This window comes from Protopterus annectens, chromosome 2.part1, assembly GCF_019279795.1.
Source record: "Protopterus annectens isolate FY-2018-M chromosome 2.part1, PAN1.0, whole genome shotgun sequence".
Taxonomy (NCBI): domain Eukaryota; kingdom Metazoa; phylum Chordata; order Ceratodontiformes; family Protopteridae; genus Protopterus; species Protopterus annectens.
In genome coordinates this window covers 1747390381-1747411118 of record NC_056729.1, presented here as the reverse complement: position 1 = coordinate 1747411118, position 20738 = coordinate 1747390381, and the positions used below count along the sequence as shown (strand labels likewise).

The following is a 20738-nucleotide window of genomic DNA, read 5'->3' as shown; positions in this document are numbered from 1 at the left end:
CTTGTCCCATTTGACTTGTGGATGTGCAGAATTACCACTGGGTTTGTATCTGAGATTGCTCTGTAGACCAGGCACAAGTCTCCTCTAAGTAGTTTGCACGTTGCTGAGTACAGTGACAGTGACTTCAGTCTGTCAATGTATGACATGTACTGGAGACCATGAATTTTCTCGGTTAGAAATGTCTGTGGTCTTGCAAGTTGCTGCAGGTGCCTGGTAAAGTGCATACCAAAGGGAGCATAGTACTCAATTATTGGTCTGATGAGGGTCTAATACAGGAGTGCTATGACCTCTTTCACTGTTGATGCAATGCCTTTGCTAATGAGGTGTGTGATGTAGAATGACTTCCAAACCACAGTGGACACATGGCAATCAAAGTTTAGGCTACAGTCAACTTGCATTCCCAAGTCTGTCACTACTGAGTTATTACTCAGGATATTATTATTTATATTATAGTCTGCAGGGATATCGTTTTTAATGAAGGGTATGATAATGAATTTTTTAGCACTGAGTTTGAGTCCATGGCTTTGGCACCAATCATTGGTTTGTGTATGTCCCTTTTGAAGTATATTGACATCATTTGGGGGTTCAATGATTGCACCTAATCTGCAGTTGTCAGCAAACCTAGTCAGCCACAGCCCATCTGTTTTGGCCTGAACTTCAGAGAAATATATTCCAAACAATAGGAGGCCCAGTACTGACCCCTGTGGAACCCCACTGGTGACAGTCTGCTGGCTGAGGTAATGTCCCCGACTTTGACTGAGTGTGATCTGTCTTTGAGCCAGTTAGCAACCCACCAGATGACATAAGGGTTGATGTTCAACTTCAATGATGATTCAGTAATGCCAAAGGTGGGATTGTGTCGCAGGCCTTGGCTACATCAAGGTAGGCTATATGCACAGATTTCCCTTCATCTGTGGCTTTGGTGACATTTTTGAAGAAGTCCACCAGTTTTAAGAGGCATGACCTGCCTTTGACAAAACCAAACTGTGTGTCAGGTCAAGGGTTTGGAGATCACCTATATCCTTATTAATAAGATCCATGAAGATTCATTCCATGGACTTACAGATAAGGCTGGTTAAGCTTATGAGTCTGTAGTTCCCAGGGTCTATTGCTGTACCCCCTTTATCAAAGAGAGATGATGGTTGCTGTTTTCCATTCAGTAGGGACAAAACTAGTACTCAAACTGTGATTGAAGAGAGTACCTAATGAATCTGCTAGCTCATGTTTTAGACCAACTCATTAAAGCAGAGCGCACCTACAGATGTTTCTGCAGTTACCTCCTACTACACTTCTAGGCATCAAATATTGCTTGTTCATATTTCCATTAATCATTCCAAAGCTATGTTACATACAAAGTATCAGAATATTTTATCTCAAAGCATACTTGATGGCAAACACAGTTGTATTAATATTTGATCTCTGTCAATAAGTATTTGTTAGAACTGTAAGGTGGTAACTTCATTTTTTAAGGCTCAAACCGCACACAGTGGTAGTTAAAGGTACACACTCAAAAGAGCTGTACTGGAGGGAATGAGTTAAAATGCAATCTGGGATGCAATCCGGTCCCATAGAGGCTATGTTTTTGGCGATGGAGAGAGTATTAATGGCTTGCTCTTTGGAGTTGCAAGGTGGTGGAGATATAGAGGGAATATATATATATATATATATATATATATATATATATATATATATATATAAAAAACTGTTACCAGTTACTGTGGAAAGACCATGTCATATGGGGATGGAACACTGCTGACGGGTCCAAAATGGTGCGAACACAGTGAAACATGTCCTCCAACAATCTTAGTATGGGGTAGAAGGAAGGAACATGAGCACACTGACTTGAGTTCACTGGGATAATGGCATGGTGCCAGTAAAAGAAAAAAGCATACTTTAATATATAAATGTTCTGTGCTATGTGCTGTCCTGAAACACAACAAACGATACAACCGCTGCTTTGCTATGGGGATGCTTGGTTAAATTGGGCATAGGACTGCTCTGTACACCACCATGTAAAATGTGTTGCTGTATGCAATGCATAGAGACCACCAGGCCTGGCTGAATTGGGCACAGAATTGCACTGTTCATCACCATGTGTGACATGGTGCTGTATGTAATGCATAGAGATCAGAAAAATTTGTATACAGTTGTTAGGGACTGCAGTATATGTTTATCAATAATAATACTTAATGCGAATTAGACAACAGTGTATAAATGGCTTGTACACTTCTGCACACTATATGTATGTATAGCAACCATGTGCTCATTAAGGTATCTATCAAACTGTTTATGTCTACACAATATTGCATTACATGCTAGAGGAAGAAATCTAAAATAATTATTTTCTGAAGATCTGTAAGAAAAATAAACTGTAAAAAAACAAATATTTAGATATACTGGGGTTGGGAAACATTTCAGAAAACAATTTCAGTCATTAAAAAGACATGCTGGTTATGCACACAATGATTATACCAGCTGCAGCCCTTCAAGGTGGCATTTCATATAGAAAAAGAACAGACTTACTTTATATTCTGTATTTTACAGTGTGGGCTTTGTATAGCCTTGGATAGATGTTTTGTCCCTTGGTCTCTGATTCTGCATCTACACAGGCTAAAAAAATGAAAATATAAAAAGATTCAAGAATACTTGTATGATTACTTCTTTAATGTTACATCAGTCACTGGTAACTGCATCTTGTGTTTCAGATTTCGTGGGCTGCCTTTTTGAAAAAGGTAACAAAACTCCTTCCTCCCTAACATACAGTATACCTGTCTGTTTCAGAATTAATATGTTTCTATTCCCTGGTTTTCATTGTATAGAGAGTTACAAGGATACTCATATTTTCAACAGCTTGCTATAGTGTGCTCATCTAACTGCATTTGTATTCTGCCTTTTATGCACTTTTCTTATCTTGTTTAATTTTTTAGTTAAGCAGGAAAGGCTCACTAGGCAGTGGCAATTCTCTGTGGGTAACATAATGAGTGCTTGACCATTTAGTTGATTTGCTTAGATCCCTATATGTAATAAATCAATAAAAAGCAAATCGAACTCCAAAATGTAGCTCATTTATAGCTCATTACCTCACCTCAGTAAGTTATACTTATAGAAGCTTTTTATCCAGCAAGAATAGGGTCATAGGTTCATAGATGTTTGCTAGGCTAACCACCACCAGGGCCTTTTTAAGCCTAGCCATACATCCCAAATCTCTAACAAGTTCTGATACCCTTGATAAGAGTAAACATGGGCCTGGGAGATGAACCATTTACAGGTTACCTGTGTCCATTAGAGACATAGGTGCCAAACCAGGGATGAATTTCTGGTTTCCCATCCAATTGTCTAAGTTGCACTTGAATTGGGTTAGGTAGGAACTCTGTTTCATATGGATGGGCAGCCTGTTCCATAGATGGGGTAGTCTCTGGGATACATACCTATCTCTCCAGCAGGTCCTATTTTCATCACAGGGAAGGTTTAAGTCTTTAGAATGGGTAATGCTGGTACTGTTTCTTTTGTGGATATGCAGGTGGTCCATCAGAGAGGGGTCTGACAATGCCCTGTATGCCAGGCATATATCTCTCCGGAAAGGCTGGTAGGAGACAGAATACAGGAATAGGGCCTTGGGGCAGTCTGCATAGGACATATTACTTATGCCCTGTATCCTTTCAGTGAGGAACCTCTGTGGACATTCCAATTGTTGGATATGCCCAGTAAGGTACATACCAAAGGGGGCATTGTTCTCAGTGATAGGTCTGATCAATGCCAAATACAGTGGAACAATGATTTCCTTGGACTTAGATGCCATACCTTTGTTCATAAGTTGCACAACATAGAATGATTTCCTCACCACTGTAGACATGTGATAATGAAAGCCTAGATTACTATCTATGTGAGTCCCTAAGTCCATGACTACTGGGTCAACTCTAAGGGGTGTGTTGTCAATATGATAGTTACCTTGGATGGATGACTTCCAAAAGGATACTATTATGCATTTCTTGGCATTTAGTTTTAGTCCATGGCTCTCAGACCAGTTGTTTGTCTGTGTCAGCCCCTCCTAGAGAAAGTTTGTGTCAGTGTGAAATTCAGTGACAGCTCCTAATTTGCAATCATCAGCAAATTTAGTCAGCCAGAGACAACTGACATTGACCTTGACTTCTGAAGTAAATGCCAAAAAGGAGCAGTTCAATGACTGATCCCTGAGGGACTCCACTTGTTACTGGCCTCTTTGTAGAGGTGGACTCCCCAATTTTAACTTCCTGGGTCCTGTTTGTGAGACAGTTGGCTATCCACCGGGTGACATATGAGTTTGTACCAAACCTCTTGAGTTTATCAACAATGCCCGAGTGGGGTATTGTGTCAAATGCCTTGGCCAGGTCAAGGTAGGCAGTGTGAACGATTTTGCCTTCATCTATTGCTTTGGTGACCTTCTCAAAGAAGTCCACCATGTTGAGTAGGCATGATCTGCCCTTGATGAAATCAAAATGGGTTGGGTCCAGTGTCTGGAGGTTTACTATATCTTCATTGATCATCTCCATGATAATTCTTTCCATGGCTTTACATATAAGACTAGTGAGACTTATGGGTCTATAGTTTCCAGGGTCTGTAGATGGCCCACCTTTGTGCAGAGAGATGACTGTTGCCTTTCTCCATTCATGAGGCATGAAGCCTGTTTGGAGGTTACAGTTTAATAGTAATTCCAGAGGCCCTGAAAGGTCATGTTTCATACTATTTAGAAGGCATCCTGGGATATTGTCTGGGCCCATTGATACAGTGGTCTTGGTCTTATAGAGAGCATTAAGGACCTGTTCCCTAGTGATAGTAGGGGGAGTTATATTTGATGATATTTCTTGATGGAAGGTCAAGAAGGAGAGAGGAGTAAAGTTGGAGCTGAATTTATCAGCCATGAGTTTTGCTCTATCTTCTGGCTCAGTATAGGTGGCTCCATTTACACTGAGCTCTGCCCACAATTGTGTATTGCCTTTGAGGTTGCAGACATAGCTAAAGAATGCTTTGTGGTTGTTCTTGACCTGGGAGGCCAAACTTAGCTCAAATATGGCTTTGGTAGACTTTATTTGTCCTCTGAGTTGTTTGCTTGGTTTGATTGGAGTGCTTTTATCCTGCTGTGTGCTGCACCTCATAATTTTTGCAATGATTTTTTCCTCCTGTTATATAGCTGATTTATTTTGTGATTCCACCAGGGTGGCTTGTTTTTTTAGTTAGTTCTGTACTTCTTCCTGCTGAGTACAGCTGCCTCTATGCAGCTATTAACATGCTTGTACAGGGTTTCTGTGAGCAGTTCTGCATAGGCAGAAGTGTTCTCAGGGTTTATGAGGGCTTGTAATTTTGCCAGGTTCTCACTTAATAGCAGGAGGTTAGCCTTACAATAGTTCCTGAATATTCCATGTTTAGCTGGGGGTCCAGGTTTTACTTTTTCTTCAAAGGAGACCATTTTGTGGTCTGACTTTATGGGGAAGGCATTACAGTAGGGGGTGTGCAGCAGTCTCCCATATTAGTGAGGACCAGATCCAGTATGGCTGCACCCTTGGTTGGTGTATTGACTATTTGGTCTAGGGTGTTTGTGTGTACAAAATCCAGGAATCTCTGTGTCTGAGTGTTTGGTGTTGTATAGGATTCCCTGTTAATAGTGGGGTAATTAAAGTCACCCATGAATATGATATTGGGTTGGATGGTTAATGTTTCTAATAAGTTTAAATACACGGTATGGGTTTCCTGGGTCATAGAGGGGGACATATAGCTTGCAAGGAAGTGGTACTGGATTTTGCCTATAGTGATTCGAACATGGAGCAGCTCAGGGGCATTGTCCTGTTTGACCAGCCTTGAAGTATATTTATTTTTGATGTAAATAGAGACACCTCCACCTTTAGTCATTGCCTGTGGCATAAATGTGTGGAGGCCATTACAACCTTGCACTGTTTTTGTGTTCTCCATGGCTTTAAACCATGTCTCAGTGATCGCACAGACATCAGCATTCTCTAGGGTAAAGAGATCTTCTAGGCAGTGGATTTTTTTGTTTAGACTCTTAGCATTGAGCAGTAATATCTTTAGATTTTCTCGGTTTTGATTTGCTATGTTGTAAGAACTTTCAGTTTGGCATTGCCTAAGAAAAGGCACTATGGGGGAAGACAATGTTTTAGCTAATATTTTAGCTAATATTCGATAGCCTAGAGGCGGGAGGTGCAGACCATCCCTGGCAAAGCAGCCAGCTAGCAGAATCTCACTAGCAAATGAATGCACAGCTTACAGCATGGTTCTTTCATTTGTTTTGCTGCTGTTTAGTTTCTTTAAATGCATTTTATCACAGCTTCAGTGATGGCACACCATCCTTGCCAAACACCGCAGATCAGACTAAGAAAAATGTTGATATCATTGCAGTGCTAGTAAACATTCATTTCAGAGGTCACGAAAAGATTACACCAAATGTTTTTTCAGGGATTTTTTCTTGACTGCTTTATACTAATTATGTTAATTCTTACCATGCAAATGGAAATGTCAACAGATTACAAACCAGTTTTCCAGAAATGACCAGACTTACATCTCTTCTATTTTGTAATGAGAAAATAAATTAGTTATGCATATGGCAATTATATGCTGGATAACAGGACTAGTCTAAATAAAACAACTGGGAAACATGGCAGGAATATTGATGAGATAAGGCAGCTTCATAAAAGGCTCTTTCTCTACAATTTATATTTATAGATAGATGTGATACATTTCTCATTTCATGTCCAGTGATAACTCTTAAGTTAAGATTCATTGACTGTATTGGACACAATAACAGAATCCCAAGTTTACTAACCCAAAGTTGGAACCAAAGAAACAAGTTATGAAACCTGCCCTTCCAAAGAAGTATTATCCAGTCTGCATAGTTCTGGGAAATGTGGTCAGGAAAATTTTCTAAACAATGTGTATAATGGCACAACTAACAGTGATGCAGTCTTGCATCCAAGTATTTATTTTAAACCTCCTAGATGAAAGCAGTGTATGCCTTGATACATTCTCCTAACTCTAAGACGATATCCTACAAAAAAAAAAAAAAAGGTGGAGAGGAACGTCTCAACATCTTAGTCAATTTAGGAAAGAAGAATTTCTGATCCTTTTGCTTGAATGAAAGAAAAAGATCTATTGGTCTAGACACAACAGAGAAACTTATCTTCCTGTGGTGTTTAATATTTGATAATTAACTTGACAGAGAACAGAGGCACAGAAAACTAAACAGGTGAAAAATGAAGCACACAGTAAAATCCAAAGATGAATGCACTGCTGAAACTGATTCTAGGAGAATTTCTACTGCAGAAAAAGTCTGTTGATGGGTCTTGGGACCATCATTTATTAAAGATTATGTCTAAAGGACAAAATGACCATTGGCTTTTGTATAGGTTCATAGGTTCATAGGTTCATACTAGGCTATCTGCCCTAGGGCATTTATAAGCCTAGCCAGAGTATGTTTGGCTTTCACCACCCATTTTAAATTAATTTTGCTATGCCCTTTTTCGAGGTTAGTATACTGTGCCTCTGTCTAACAGTGACACAGAAGTGATACCCGGGGTAAACCTACAATCTCCCATCCACTCATCAAGATTCCTCTTGAAGAGAGTCAATGAGGGACTCTGCCTAACCTGGACTGGGATTTTATTCCAGAGTGAAGGGAGCTTCTGGGTTATGAATCTGTCCCTCCAGCATGTCCTATTTATTTCAGTGCTGAGGTTCAAGTCTCGGCGTGTACCTCGATGGGATTTGGATTTTTTGAGGTGCAGCATGTCCCTTAATTCCGGTTTGGACATGGCTTTATATATCAGGCACAGGTCGCCTCTGAGCAGGCGGTATGCCACTGAGTAGAGCTGGAGTTTCTTTAACCGGGCAGCATATGGCATCTGTTTGAGCCCTTTGATCCTCTTGGTGAGGTACTTTTGGGGTCTTTCCAGTTGCTGCAGGTGTTTGGTATGGTACATCCCAAAAGGGGCATTGTACTTGATTATGGGCCTGATGAGGGATGAGTAAAGAGGCACGATGACCTCTCCTAATCTAGATGTGAATCCCTTCATGATTAGGTGAGCTATATAAAATGTTTTTCTAACCACTTTGGCCATGTGGTTGTCAAATGAGAGATTGCTATCAACTTGGGTCCCCAGGTCCCTAATTACTTCTTCTGTACTTAATGGATTACCACCTATGTGGTAATTTGTGGGCACTTTGTTTTTGCCAAAGGGGATGACTATACACTTTTTGGCATTTAGCTTGAGGCCATGGCTCTGGCACCAGTTGTCTGTTTGTATGAGCCCCTTTTGGAGGATGCTTGTGTCGGCTGGAGATTCGATTATGGCACCCAGTTTGCAGTCATCTGCGAACTTGGTCAGCCACAGTCCTTCTGTGTTGGCCTGTACCTCTGAGAAATATATACTGAACAAGAGAGGTCCCAGGACTGAGCCTTGTGGGACGCCACTTGTAACTGGTTTGGAGTCTGACATGGCTCAAGCAATTCTAACCATGTGGGTTCTGTCCTTGAGACAGTTTGCAACCCATCTAGTGACATAGGGGCTTATATTTAAGCTGGTGAGCTTATCTATAATGCCCGAGTGGGGTATTGTATCGAAGGCTTTTGTGAGGTCCAGGTAGGCTGTGTGGACCACCTTCCCTTCGTCAATGGCCTTAGTGACTGTTTCAAAGAAGTCGACCAGGTTTAAGAGGCAGGATCTGCCCTTAACAAAGCCATACTGGAAAGGATCCAGGTCCCCAATATCTTTATTTATGAGGTCCATGATGATCCTTTCCATAGCTTTGCAGACCAAGCTAGTCAGGCTTATGTGGCGATAGTTTCCAGGGTCCGTTGAGGCACCACCTTTGTGGAGAGGGACCACTGTTGCTGTACGCCACTCTTTGGGTACATATCCTGTAGTAAGGCTGAGATTGTAACAGTAGTTTTATGTTTGGGTTTAGCTCTTCTTGGAGTTCATGTAGGACGCAGCCCGGGACACCGTCTGGTCCCACTGATGCTGTGTTTTTTGCTTTGGAGAGGGTGGCTCTTACCTGAGCATCTGAGATGTCAGGTGGGTAGCACTCTGCTGGGATAGATATTTGCCCTTTTGGTGGGGGGGGGAGAAGTTTGTGATGAACCTGTCAGCTAGGATGTTGGCAATGTCTGTGGGTTCGGTGTATTTTTTGTCATTTTGGTCTAATTCTTAGCATATCTGAGAATTCCCACCCAAGTTCATAACATAACTAAAGAAAGCCTTGTGATTATCCTTAGTGTCCTGCGCAATTTTTCTCTTGAAGCTTGCCTTAGACGATTTTATGAGTGCCCTTAATTTTTTGCTAATACTGATCAGAGATGCCTTCCCTTTTTGGAATTTTGCTCTATCATGTAGTAGCTTCCTCCTTCTATTGTATAGTTTGTTTATGGCTGGGGTCCACCAGACAGGACGTCTTCCTTTGAAGGATTGGGTATTGGTTTTATTTGGGATTGCATGATCCATGCATTCCTGAAGGTATTCATAAAATGCATTTATAAAGGATTCTGGAGTCTGGGCCATATTTTTCACAGGCCCGGGGGCTTTGAAGGATTCCACCTCGGTTTTGAGGAGTGTGAAATTTGCTTTAGAGAAGTTTTTCACTGTGGTTTTCTGGGCAGGGGGTGGGGTCGGGATGTGAATATCCAGTGAGATCAGTTTATGGTCTGATCTTACCAGTGAGAGATACACTTCTGGTCTGGAGCATAGAGTCCCCATGTTGGTGATGATCAGGTCCAGTATGTTTTCCCCTCTTGTCGGAGTGGTAACAAGTTGTTCCATAGCATTTGAGTTTATGAATTCTAGGAACCTTTGGGCTAGGGTGCTGGAGCTAGAGTAATGCTCCCAGTCTATGTTTGGGTAGTTGAAGTCACCCAATATAATGGTGTTTGGAGAGACCTTCATATTTTCCAGTGTTCTCAGGAAGGCCGAGTGGGGTTCCTGGGTTTGGGAGGGTGGTCTGTAGCAGGCTATAAACTGGAAGGCAGTTTTACCCACTGTTAGTTGCACATGGATAGTCTCTGATGTTTCGTGCTTTGCCACCAACCTGGAGGTGTGGGTATCTTTGATGAATATCAACACTCCCTCTCCTTTTGTGGTTCGGTCCAAGTTTTGGGACCGAAAAGCATGGTATGAGGTATAACCTGGTAGTGCTGGGGTGCTCTCGGGAGCCCTGCACCAGGTTTCTGTTACTGCACAGATATTGATGTTCTCCATGCTAAGGATAGTTTCAAGTGCGTGCATCTTGAGGTTTAGACTTCTGGCGTTGAGTAGCATTACTCTTAGTTTCTTATCCCTTGTGATACCTATGGAGGTGGGTTTGTCTTTTGAGCCTTGCCTAAAAAGGCACTATGGGAGTAGCAAGAGCCTTTGCCAATATCCAAAAGCCCATGGTGACAGGTGCAAGCCGTCCCTAGCAAAGCATCATGGCTTGTCGAGCATATCATCCCAGGCTGACAGGCATTGGATCCCCTTTGAATGACACCAGTACTTAAGCCAATTGTTGAAATTGATCATCTTGTCTTCATATTGTGGCATCATTCTTGGTGAGGGTAAGATGCTACTCAAGGTCAGGGTCATACCGGCCTGGGCTACATGCTCAGAGAGCTCCTCTATGACTCTTTTCATGTAGTCCAGGTAGGTATGTCTCAGGTCATTCACAAGAGCATGGACAATGACTGAGTCATATTTGTACTTGCCTTGGAGTGACCTGAATGCCTGAGTTATGTGGCGGATCCTAGCGCCCGACAGGCTGCTCACCGTGACCTTCTCCTTGTTCAGCCTGGTGAGCGGGACGTCATTGTGCCTGATGATAGAGTCACCTATTACAAATGTATCAGGTGTGTTGTTTAGCCTTAAGGGCTGTGACTGTTTGGCACACTTTATACATATACATATAAAAAAGTGATGCATGCAAACACTTTTTTATTTAAAAAACAAAGGTCATTTCATACTAAATAAAAACAGCACCAGCAACTAGGATTAACAGATCATTATTAACACAACTGATGACAAGTACTATCGTGTAAAAATAAGAAAAAATGAGCTGAAACATGGCCAGGGCAAAAACTTTATTAATGAAATAGAACTACTATAACAAAAGTAACTTTTGTTATACTAGTTATATTTTGTTATTAAAGTTTTCTATGTGGCACACTTGATTAGCAACAGCATTGCCTCTAGAGCAAAGAAAGTTATAACCCTTCTATACTCATCACTAATCAGGCTTATAATTGGATAAACACCCCTTTGGAAATGTACTGAACAAAGTGCCTGCAGCAACTGGGAAGACCTCAGAGGTTTCGTGACTTATGATTGGCTTACAGATCAATCTCTGAGCTAAACCTACTGAATTTGCTGCACATTCATAAATCAAATGGGACTGCAGCTACCCATTTCAGGAACTAAATATGTCTTGCAACTTAACTAGGATATGCTGGAGGGGCAGATTTGTCTACCAGTGACTACCACATCTTTGGAACAGGCTGCCAATCAATGTGAAGCAGACCTCCTGGACATGGGCAGTCATTACTAAAGATAATCCTGGGTATTGACTAGAGTATCTATAGTATTACAGTGGGATGAAACAGCTAGGCTTGAAATGATTTCCAGGTTGATACCCTTGTAACCTCCTATGATCCTGTAAACATGGCTGTGTATATTTTGTCATTCGCATTTGGAAGCAGTTTTTAAAATAATTTTATTTCTAAACTGGTATGTTAACCTTGTCTACCTCTGAGGTCTCTCCACTTCTCTTCTTATTGTATCATGTTCTTGTGTCTATACTGAGTCAGTATCCACAATGCTGATTGGTTCAGGCATACCAAATGTGAAGCTTCAAGAAGAAGAATGAACTACAGGTCAGGCAGAATAGGACATTCCCCAGTGACTGAGAAGCAGGCAGGCTCTACCCTTTTAGGATCATAGAATCATAGGAGATTACTAGGCTATATAGGCATAGCCAAGAATTTAGTCCATGTTCCAAAAAGTCAGCACCCAATGCAATGTCCAGCAGGGACACAGGTGGAATCCCAGAAGTGTATTTTGTGCTCCATCCCACCAACAAGACCTATTGATATCATAGACCAGGTTGAGGTCACAATGCAACAATCCCATCAAGGCAGGGTCTGAGATTGTTTTGTATGCCAGACAGAGGTCACCTCTGAGGAATCTGTATGAGAGTGAGAGGGTCTGAGATTGTTTTGTATGCCAGACAGAGGTCACCTCTGAGGAATCTGTATGAGAGTGAGTTGAGGGACAGAACTTTTAACCTTTCTGTGTAGGGTAGATGTTTCAGGCCATGGATTCTCCTGGTGAATTGTACTCAATAATGGGTCTTGTAAGAGAGGAATATAGGGATGTTATGACCTTCTTGTCCCTGGATGAGATAACTCATTACAGATCTACTGCTTGAGGTGGTGTCCCCTATTTTGACTAGGTGGGTTTTGTCAGTGATTAATGCCTAGTTGAGAGAGTTTATCTATTATACCCGAGTGAGGGATAGTATTGAAGGCTTTGGCCAGGTCAAGGAAAGCAGTACATACTGTCTTTCCCTTGTCCAGATGGAGTGTCTGGAGGTTGTCCATGATAATGCATTCCATGGCCTTGTAGATCAAACTAGTTAGGGATGACAGTGGCTATCCTCCACTTGTCTGGGACTGGTGCTGCAAGTTCCTTCCCAAATTCATGTGGGACCAGATGACATCCCAAGCTGTGTACTACGAGTTACAAAATGAACTGATACCTCACCTAAGTGTCATGTTTAATCATAGCCTCACCTCAGGCTTCGTGCCCATTGAGTGGCGGAACTACCATTCCATCAGTCTGATGAGCCTGATCTGCAAGGGCATATCATGGAACTTATAAACAAAGACATTGGCAACCTTCAAACACTGGACCCCACCCAGTTTGGGTTCGTGAAGGGCCGATCTTATCTCCTGAACCTGATTGACTTTTTCAAATCAGTCTCCAGAGCTGTGAATGAGGGTAAGGCGGTCCACATAGCCTATCTGGACCTCGCCAAGGCCATTGACACCATCCCCCACTCTGGAATCATGGATAAACTTACTAAGCTGGGCATAAATCCCTACATCACACGATGGGTTGCCAACTGGTTTACTGATAGAACCCAGACTGTAAATGGAGCCAACTCCAAATCCAGCTCCAGACAAAGGACAAGTGGAGTACCTCAGGGTTCAGTCCTGGGACCGCACTTGTTTGGCATCTACTTCTCTGAAGTACAGGCCAGAAATAAGGGCCTCTGGCTAACAAAGTTCACAGATCACTGCAAACTGGAAGGAAGCCCCAAACGATGTGGATATTCTACAAAAGGGCCATACAGAAACAGATGCTTGGTGCCAGAGCCATGGGCTCAAGCTTAATGCCAAGAAATGTATAGTTATCCCTGCTGGGAAAAAACATGTACCCATGAATTACCTCAGGTGGCAGTACAGTAAACACCGAAAGTGTGATGAGACACTTAGGGACACAGGTGGACAGTGGTCTCACCTTCGATAACCACATCGCCACAACAGTCAGGAAATCCTTCTATGTGGCACACCTCATCACTAAGGGCTTTTCATCCAGAAAAAAGGAGGTCATTGTCCCACTGTACTCATCCCTCATTAGACCCATTATAGAGTATAACACCCAATTTGGTATGTAAATCACAAGACATCTGCAAAATCTGGAAAGGCCGCAGAAATACCTCACTAAAAGAATCACAGGCCTAAAGCAGATGCTCTATGCTGACCATCTAAAAAAACTCCAGCTATAATCTGTGGCATATCGTCTACTCAGTGGCAATCTCTGCTTAACATACAAGGCCATGTCAAACCCAAAGCTGTTGGACATGCTCCACTTAAAGAAATCCCAATTCCTCAGAGCCACACACTCCAGCAATCTAAGCTTTGTCATCACAATGAACAAAACATGCTGGAGGGATAGGTTCCTGACTCAGAGACTTCCCATACTCTGGAATAGACTGCCCATACATGTCAAGCAGAGCACCTCCTTGGCCCTCTTCAAAAGCAACCTTGATGATTGGATGGGAGATAAGAAATTCATCCCGGGGATCATGTCAGTTGCCCTGCTAGACAGGGGTCCAGAAAAGTAAATATTGTGGGAAGAAATATCCAGGGAATTGTTATGGATAAGCTTGTATAGGCCCTAGGGCTGATAGCCTAATACCAACCTATGAATCTATGAACCTATGTACGATGCAGCCTGGGATGTTATTGGGTCACATGGAGGTTGTATCTTTTGCCTTTGAGAGGGCAGTAATGACTTGATCCCTAGAGATAAGGGGGAGGCAGGTGCTGGGAATTTCCTGATTTAACTGATGGGGAGAACAGAGGGGTAAAGTTTTTGCTCAAAATGTCTTCCAGCATGTTGGCTATATCTACAGTGTTTGTGTATGTGATGTCCTTGACCACCAGTTCTGAGCAGACCTGAGTGCTTCCTTTGAGACTGTGGACATATGTGAAGAAGGCCTTATGACTGTCTTTAGTAGATGTGGGCAGTTTGGATTTAAGTTTGCTTTGGAAGATTTCACTAGCATTCTTATTTGCTTGTTCAGGCTAAGGAGAGATTGCTTCCAATTAGGCGCCTGCTCATTCTTGGTCCTGGACAGCAATTTTTTCCTTTTATTATATAGTTTATTTATTACAGATGTTCACCAGACAGGTTTAATCTTCCTTGGGAAGGACAGTTTTGTCCTGTTGGGTATTCCTGATTCCATGCAGCTATATAAATGCTTGTATAGTACTTTGGTGTAGGTTTGGACATATGTGCCAGTTCCTACGGAGGTATATCTTCCCTCAGGAGGATGTAATCAGCTTTGGAGAAGGTTTTTTGTTTGACCGTAGCTGGCAGGGGGGGGGGGGACTTTGAAAGTGACAGCTTTGTGGTTGGATCTTAGTAAGGAGGATGACACTATAGGGACACTGCAATGGTCAGTCATGTTGGTTAATACCAAGCCCAAGATATTATTATCTCTTGTGGGGCTGTCGACCAGTTGGTCCAAGGCATTTGCGTTGATGAAATCAAGGAATCTTTGGCCATTTGTGTTTTGGCATGAGTAGTTGTTCCAGTCTATGGTTGGATAGTTAAAGTCACCTAGGATCACGGTAAAGGGTTGAATCTTGATAGATCTGAAGAGGTCCAGATAGGTGGAGTGGGAATCTTTAGTCAAAGCTGGGGGCCTGTAGCTAACTATGATTTAAATAGGGGTCTTGTAAAATGTTTACGGCACCTGGAGTGTCTCCTGTGCTTTATCCTTTTTGACCAGCCTGGAGGTGTGTATGTCTTTAATATATATTGAAACTCCACCTTCTTTTGCTTTGCTGTCCACGGTTTTGGATCTGAATGTATGATAGGATGAGTAACCTGGAATTGCTGGGGTGCTCTCCACAGCTTTGAACCAGGTTTCTGTGACTGCACAAATGTCAGCATCTCCCAGGGTTAAGAATGCTTGCAATGAGTGCAGTTTCATGTTTAGACTCCCTGCATTTAGCCGCATGAGCTTTAATTTATGTTTTGATGAAATTTTCATGTTGGTATTTTTGCCCTCATGGCATTGCCTAAAAAAGGCACTATGGGGAAGAGCCTTTGTCTCTTGGAAAGGCAGTCTCTGGTGAAATTTTGCTGGGGATCTTTTCTGGTTGAAGATGGCATGCCATTGTTGGCTATGAGTCTTACATTTTCATTTGATTTTAAAGAGATGAGTTGAGTCAAGGTCTGAGGACAAAACACAATGGTAATATATCCACCTTGGATCCTGGGAACTACCGTCCCACCAGTCTGATGAGCCTGATCTGCAAGGCCATGGAACGTATTATCATGGAACTTATAAACAAAGACATTGGCAACCTTAAAACACTGGACCCCACCCAGTTTGGGTTTGTGAAGGGCCGATCGTGTCTACTGAACCTGATTGACTTCTTTGAATCAGTGTCCAGCACCATGGATGAGGGTAAGGCAGTCCACACAGCCTATCTGGACCTTGCCAAGGCCTTCAACATTACCCCCCCAATGTGGAATCATAGACAAACTTATTAAGTTGGGCATAAATCCTTACTTCACTCGATGTGGTACCAACTGGCTTACTGACAGAACCCACACTGTAAAAGTAGCTGACTCCAAATCCAGCTCCAGACAAGTGACAAGTAGAGTACCTCAGAGTTCAGTTTTGGGACTGCTCTTGTTTGGCATTTACTTCTCTGAAGTACAGGCCAACACTGTGGGACTCTGGCTAACAAAGTTCTCAGATGATTGCAAACTGGGAGCCATTATTGAATCCCCAAATGATGTGGATATTCTACAAAAGGTCCTTACAGAAACAGATGCTTGGTGCCAGAGCCATGGGGTCAAGCTCAGTGCCAAGAAGTGTATACTTATTTCCTTTGGGAAAAGTCATGTACCCATGAATTACCACATAGGTGGCAGTACACTAAACACCAAAAGTGTGATAAGAGACTTAGGAACACAGGTGGACAGTGGTCTCAACTTTGATAACCACATCACCACAACAGTCAGGAAATCCTTCTATGTTGCACACCTCATCACTAAGGGCTTTTCATCCAGAAAAAAGGAGGTCATTGCCCCACTGTACTCATCCCTCATTAGACCCATCATAGAGTATAATGCCCCATTTGGTATGTACCTCACAAGATATCTGCAACAACTGGAAAGGCCGCAGAAACGTCTCACTAAAACAATCACAGGCCTAAAGCAAATTTCCTATGCTGACCGACTAAACAAAATGCCAGCTATACTCTGTCACATATCGTCTACTCAGAGGCGAACTCTGCTTAACATACAAGGCCATGTCAAACCAAGAGCTGTTGGACATGCTGCACTTAAAGAAATCCCAATCCATCAGAACCACACACTCCAGGGACCTAAATCTTGTCATCACAATGAACAAAACATGCTAGAGGGATAGGTTCCTGACCTGGAGACTCCTTATACTCTGGAATAGACTGCCCATACATGTCAAGCAGAGCACCTTCTAGGCCCTCTTCAAAAGGAACCTTGACGACTGGATGGGAGAGAGGAAATTGACCCCAGGGATCACATCAGTCACCCTGCTAGACAGGAGTCCACGGAAGTACATATTGTGGGAAGAAATAGCCAGGGAATTGTTATGGCTAGGCTTGTATAGGCCCTAGGGCCGATAGCCTAGTAACAACCTAAAAACCTATATCAAGGAAGCTGCAGCCCTGCTCCAATCTATGAAGCCTTAATTGCAGCAGATATGTTGATGGAGTAGAGGTTATTTTATTTTATTTTATCTTTTTATGGTTTGCATTCTATTAATGACAGCAGGTTTTTTGATACTTTCTAAGGGTTGTCAAAAGTGTTGTTTGGTTTGACAATGTAAAGGCTGGCTGGATGGACAGCAAATTATTACTGTTTGTTACTTATGGTCCCAGAGAGAAAAGGAAATTTAAATTTATTCAGTCAGGTACATAACTGAACGCAGTAGCCCATACTAGGCTATTGATCTGTGAGGGTCTCAAGAAGCCCATCCTTACATTCCCAATGTAGTTTTAGTCTTTATACTTTGTGTAACCCAGAGATAGCCAGAGCAAGGATATGCTACATTTTTCTTCCATCCATGAGGGACAAGGGTGGTAAACTGGAGGTGAATTTGTGGTTAAACATGCATCCAAATTATACTTGAATTCCTGAGGGCTGCTCTTGGTTTAGCTACTTTGCCTAAGATTTACACTGAATCAGCTGCTTCTAAAGCTATCCACTGCTAAAAAATGAAAATATGTATCATTTTGCACTTCTGCTGATTAGTCTTACTGTATTTGAATAGAATCAGGGATTCATTGTTATGTTTCTCACGCTTTAGTAGAGTGTCAAAGCTGAACACTGTTCCCATTGCTGCTGTTGCAGCTATAGTCGTTAATTACGCCGCGTTTAGTAGTTTTATACGAGTCATAGATGGATTGTGTGGTTCCCCATGCTTCAGCTCTAAAACCAACATGTTTTACATTAAGAGGGTTTCTGACTGCACTCTTGTGGCAGATGTGTGCTGTAGCAAATCTATCTAAGTTGAGAGCTGCTGGCAGAAATCTGATTGGTCTCTGGGCCATGCTGTTGTAAAACTTGTTTTTCTGATTCTACATAAACCCAGTGTTTGCACGGGTTTGTGCTCAGTTCCTCCGAGCTGTTTTTGGTTTGGCTACTTCACCTGAGCGTTACAGGCAGTCCCCGGGTTAAGGATAAGATTAGTTTTTAGACTGTCTGTAAGTCAAATTTGTATGTAAGTTGACACATGTGCATATGGTTCTTATTAAATGTCACATAGTCAAATGTTTGCCTCAGTCTAGTATTTATTTTACTTTTCCTTGCATAGAAAACACATTAGAAGCACTTCCAAATAAAGAAAAAAATCTTAAACATAATACTGTATACTGAAGAAATAACAACACTACAGAATCTATGTTCATACACTACAGTACAGTATTGTACGGACTGTAAAAACATTAAAGAAACAGTTCTTTAAACAGTTCAGATGGAAAAAAAAGCCAAAGGACAACAATTACTGTAAAGGTTAGCACTCATTTGTGAGTCAACATTATGATACCTTTACTAACTGGATGATGCGGAAAATGATGAACTTGTTGTTGGAGAAAATGGGCCTGGAGATACAGAGTTAGGATTTGATTCTGCTGCTGGACAGAGGATTTTTGCTACTGGAGTCAGTTCTTGAAGTAGGCATCAAGGGAGGTTTGTACATAGCTTTTCTTTTTCTCATCATAAATAGAGGTGGGATTACATCAAGGATCAGCTCTGAGCCCTTTCTTATTTGCAATGGTGATGGACAGGTTGACAGACGAGATCAGCCAGGAGTCCCCATGGACTATGATGTTTGCAGATGACATTGTGATCTGTAGTGAGAGTAGGGAACAGGTGGAGGAGACCCTGGAGAGATGGAGATATGTTCTAGAAAGAAGAGGAATGAAGGTCAGCAAGACTAAGACAGAATATATGTGTGTGAATGAGAGGGAGGATAGAGGAATGGTGAGGATGTAAGGAGTAGAGGTGCGAAGGTGGATGAGTTTAAATACTTGGGATCAATAGTTCAGAGTAATGGTGAGTGTGGATTAGAGGTGAAGAAGAGAGTACAGGCAGGATGGAGTGGGTGGAGAAGAGTGTCAGGAGTGATTTGTGACAGACGAGTACCAGTAAGAGTCAAAGGGAAGGTCTACAAGAGGGTAGTGAGACCAGCTATGTTATATGGGTTGGAGACAGTGGCATTGACAAAAAGGCAGGAGTTAGAGCTTGATGTGGCAAAGTTAAAGATGTTAAGATTTGCAATGGGTGTGATGAGGGTGGACAGGATTAGGAATAAGTATATTAGAGGGTCAGCCCAGGTTGGACAATTTGGAGACAAAGCCAGAGAGGCAAGATTATGTTCGTTTGGACATGTGCTGTGGAGGGATGCTGAGTATATTGGGAAAATGATGCTAAGGATGAAGCTACCAGGTAACAGGAAAAGAGGAAGGCCTAAGATTAGGTTTATGGATGTGATGAAAGAGGACATGCAGGTGGCTGGTGTGACAGAGCATGATGCAGAGGACAGGAAGAAATGAAAACAGATGAACTGCTGTGGTGACCCCTAACGAGAACAGCCGAAAGAAGATGATGATGATAAATAGCCTTATAGCAGCTGAGGTCTTCAGTAACTGTACGGTAAACTTGGGTGAACCTCTCTGTATTAGGATCTTGCTCCTCTAACTTTGCCATTCTTGCTTCAATGAGACAAAAGGTTTCAGCTAACTCTTTTATCGAATACATTTTTGATTTTGGAGTTGATAAGTCCCTGTTTACTTTCTCAAATGCTATCATCTGCTGCTACATTTCCATAAGGTCTTCATTGATCAATTTTTTGCCATGGGAGTCAAGTGACTCTGACATCCATGTCAGTGACGTCTAACTGCATTTGATTACCAGTATCAACTACAGCTTGCCTGCCTTCAACAGTCACCATCTGTAGAAGCCTGTAAAAGTAGGCTGAAATTGTGAGCACAATTTGTTCCACACATTTCATATTGGACTGCTTTACTTATCCCAAGAACTAGCAATATTTTTGATGGCATCACAGATGTTATAATTCTTCCAGAACTCCCTTAAGGTCATTGCTTTATCTTGGGTAGCCCTGATTGCTTGTGAGAAGGTCTGCCATAGATAATAGGCCTTAAATGAGGCCTTAAATGATCCATTGGCTGAAGAAATGATGTGGTGTTGGGGGTAAAATGCAGGGAGGACTTGCAGACTCTGCACAGAAGACACCCCAGCTGAGACTCAAACTGGAGAACCTTTTGCTGTGAGGTGACAACACTAACCGCTGCACCCCTGTGCCTCCTAATGATTGACTAGAGAGTGGAAGTGGGGTTGCTACTGTATACTCTTTAAGGTGTTTAAAGTAAGTTTTGTCAAACACAATACTTGGCTGTCATTTTTAACATTAAGTTTTTGTTTATAAAGATGTCTGGCATATAAGACTTTCTCAGATCCAACTCTGATTAATCTTTCTCACATCTGCAAAAAAAACAACATCAGAACCACTAGATCCAAGGATTTAAATTTTGCTTGTGACATAAGTAAGACATGCTTGTGGGACCAATATGTGCCTCAGAGGATTCCCATACTTTGGAACAGGTCCCTATCCATTTGAAGCAAAGTCCATCCCTAACCCTGTTT

General features: G+C 42.1%; 1 protein-coding gene across 1 annotated transcript in view; it reads right to left on the bottom strand.

The window, feature by feature from the left end:
- Positions 1-20738, bottom strand: part of LOC122795024 (ribonuclease inhibitor-like) — a 553493-nt gene that overhangs the window by 521603 nt on the left and 11152 nt on the right. The window contains exon 4 of the mRNA XM_044063606.1: positions 2524-2610. Within this exon, the coding sequence (XP_043919541.1) occupies positions 2524-2610 (87 nt within the window). The remainder of the gene's footprint in view (positions 1-2523; positions 2611-20738) is intronic.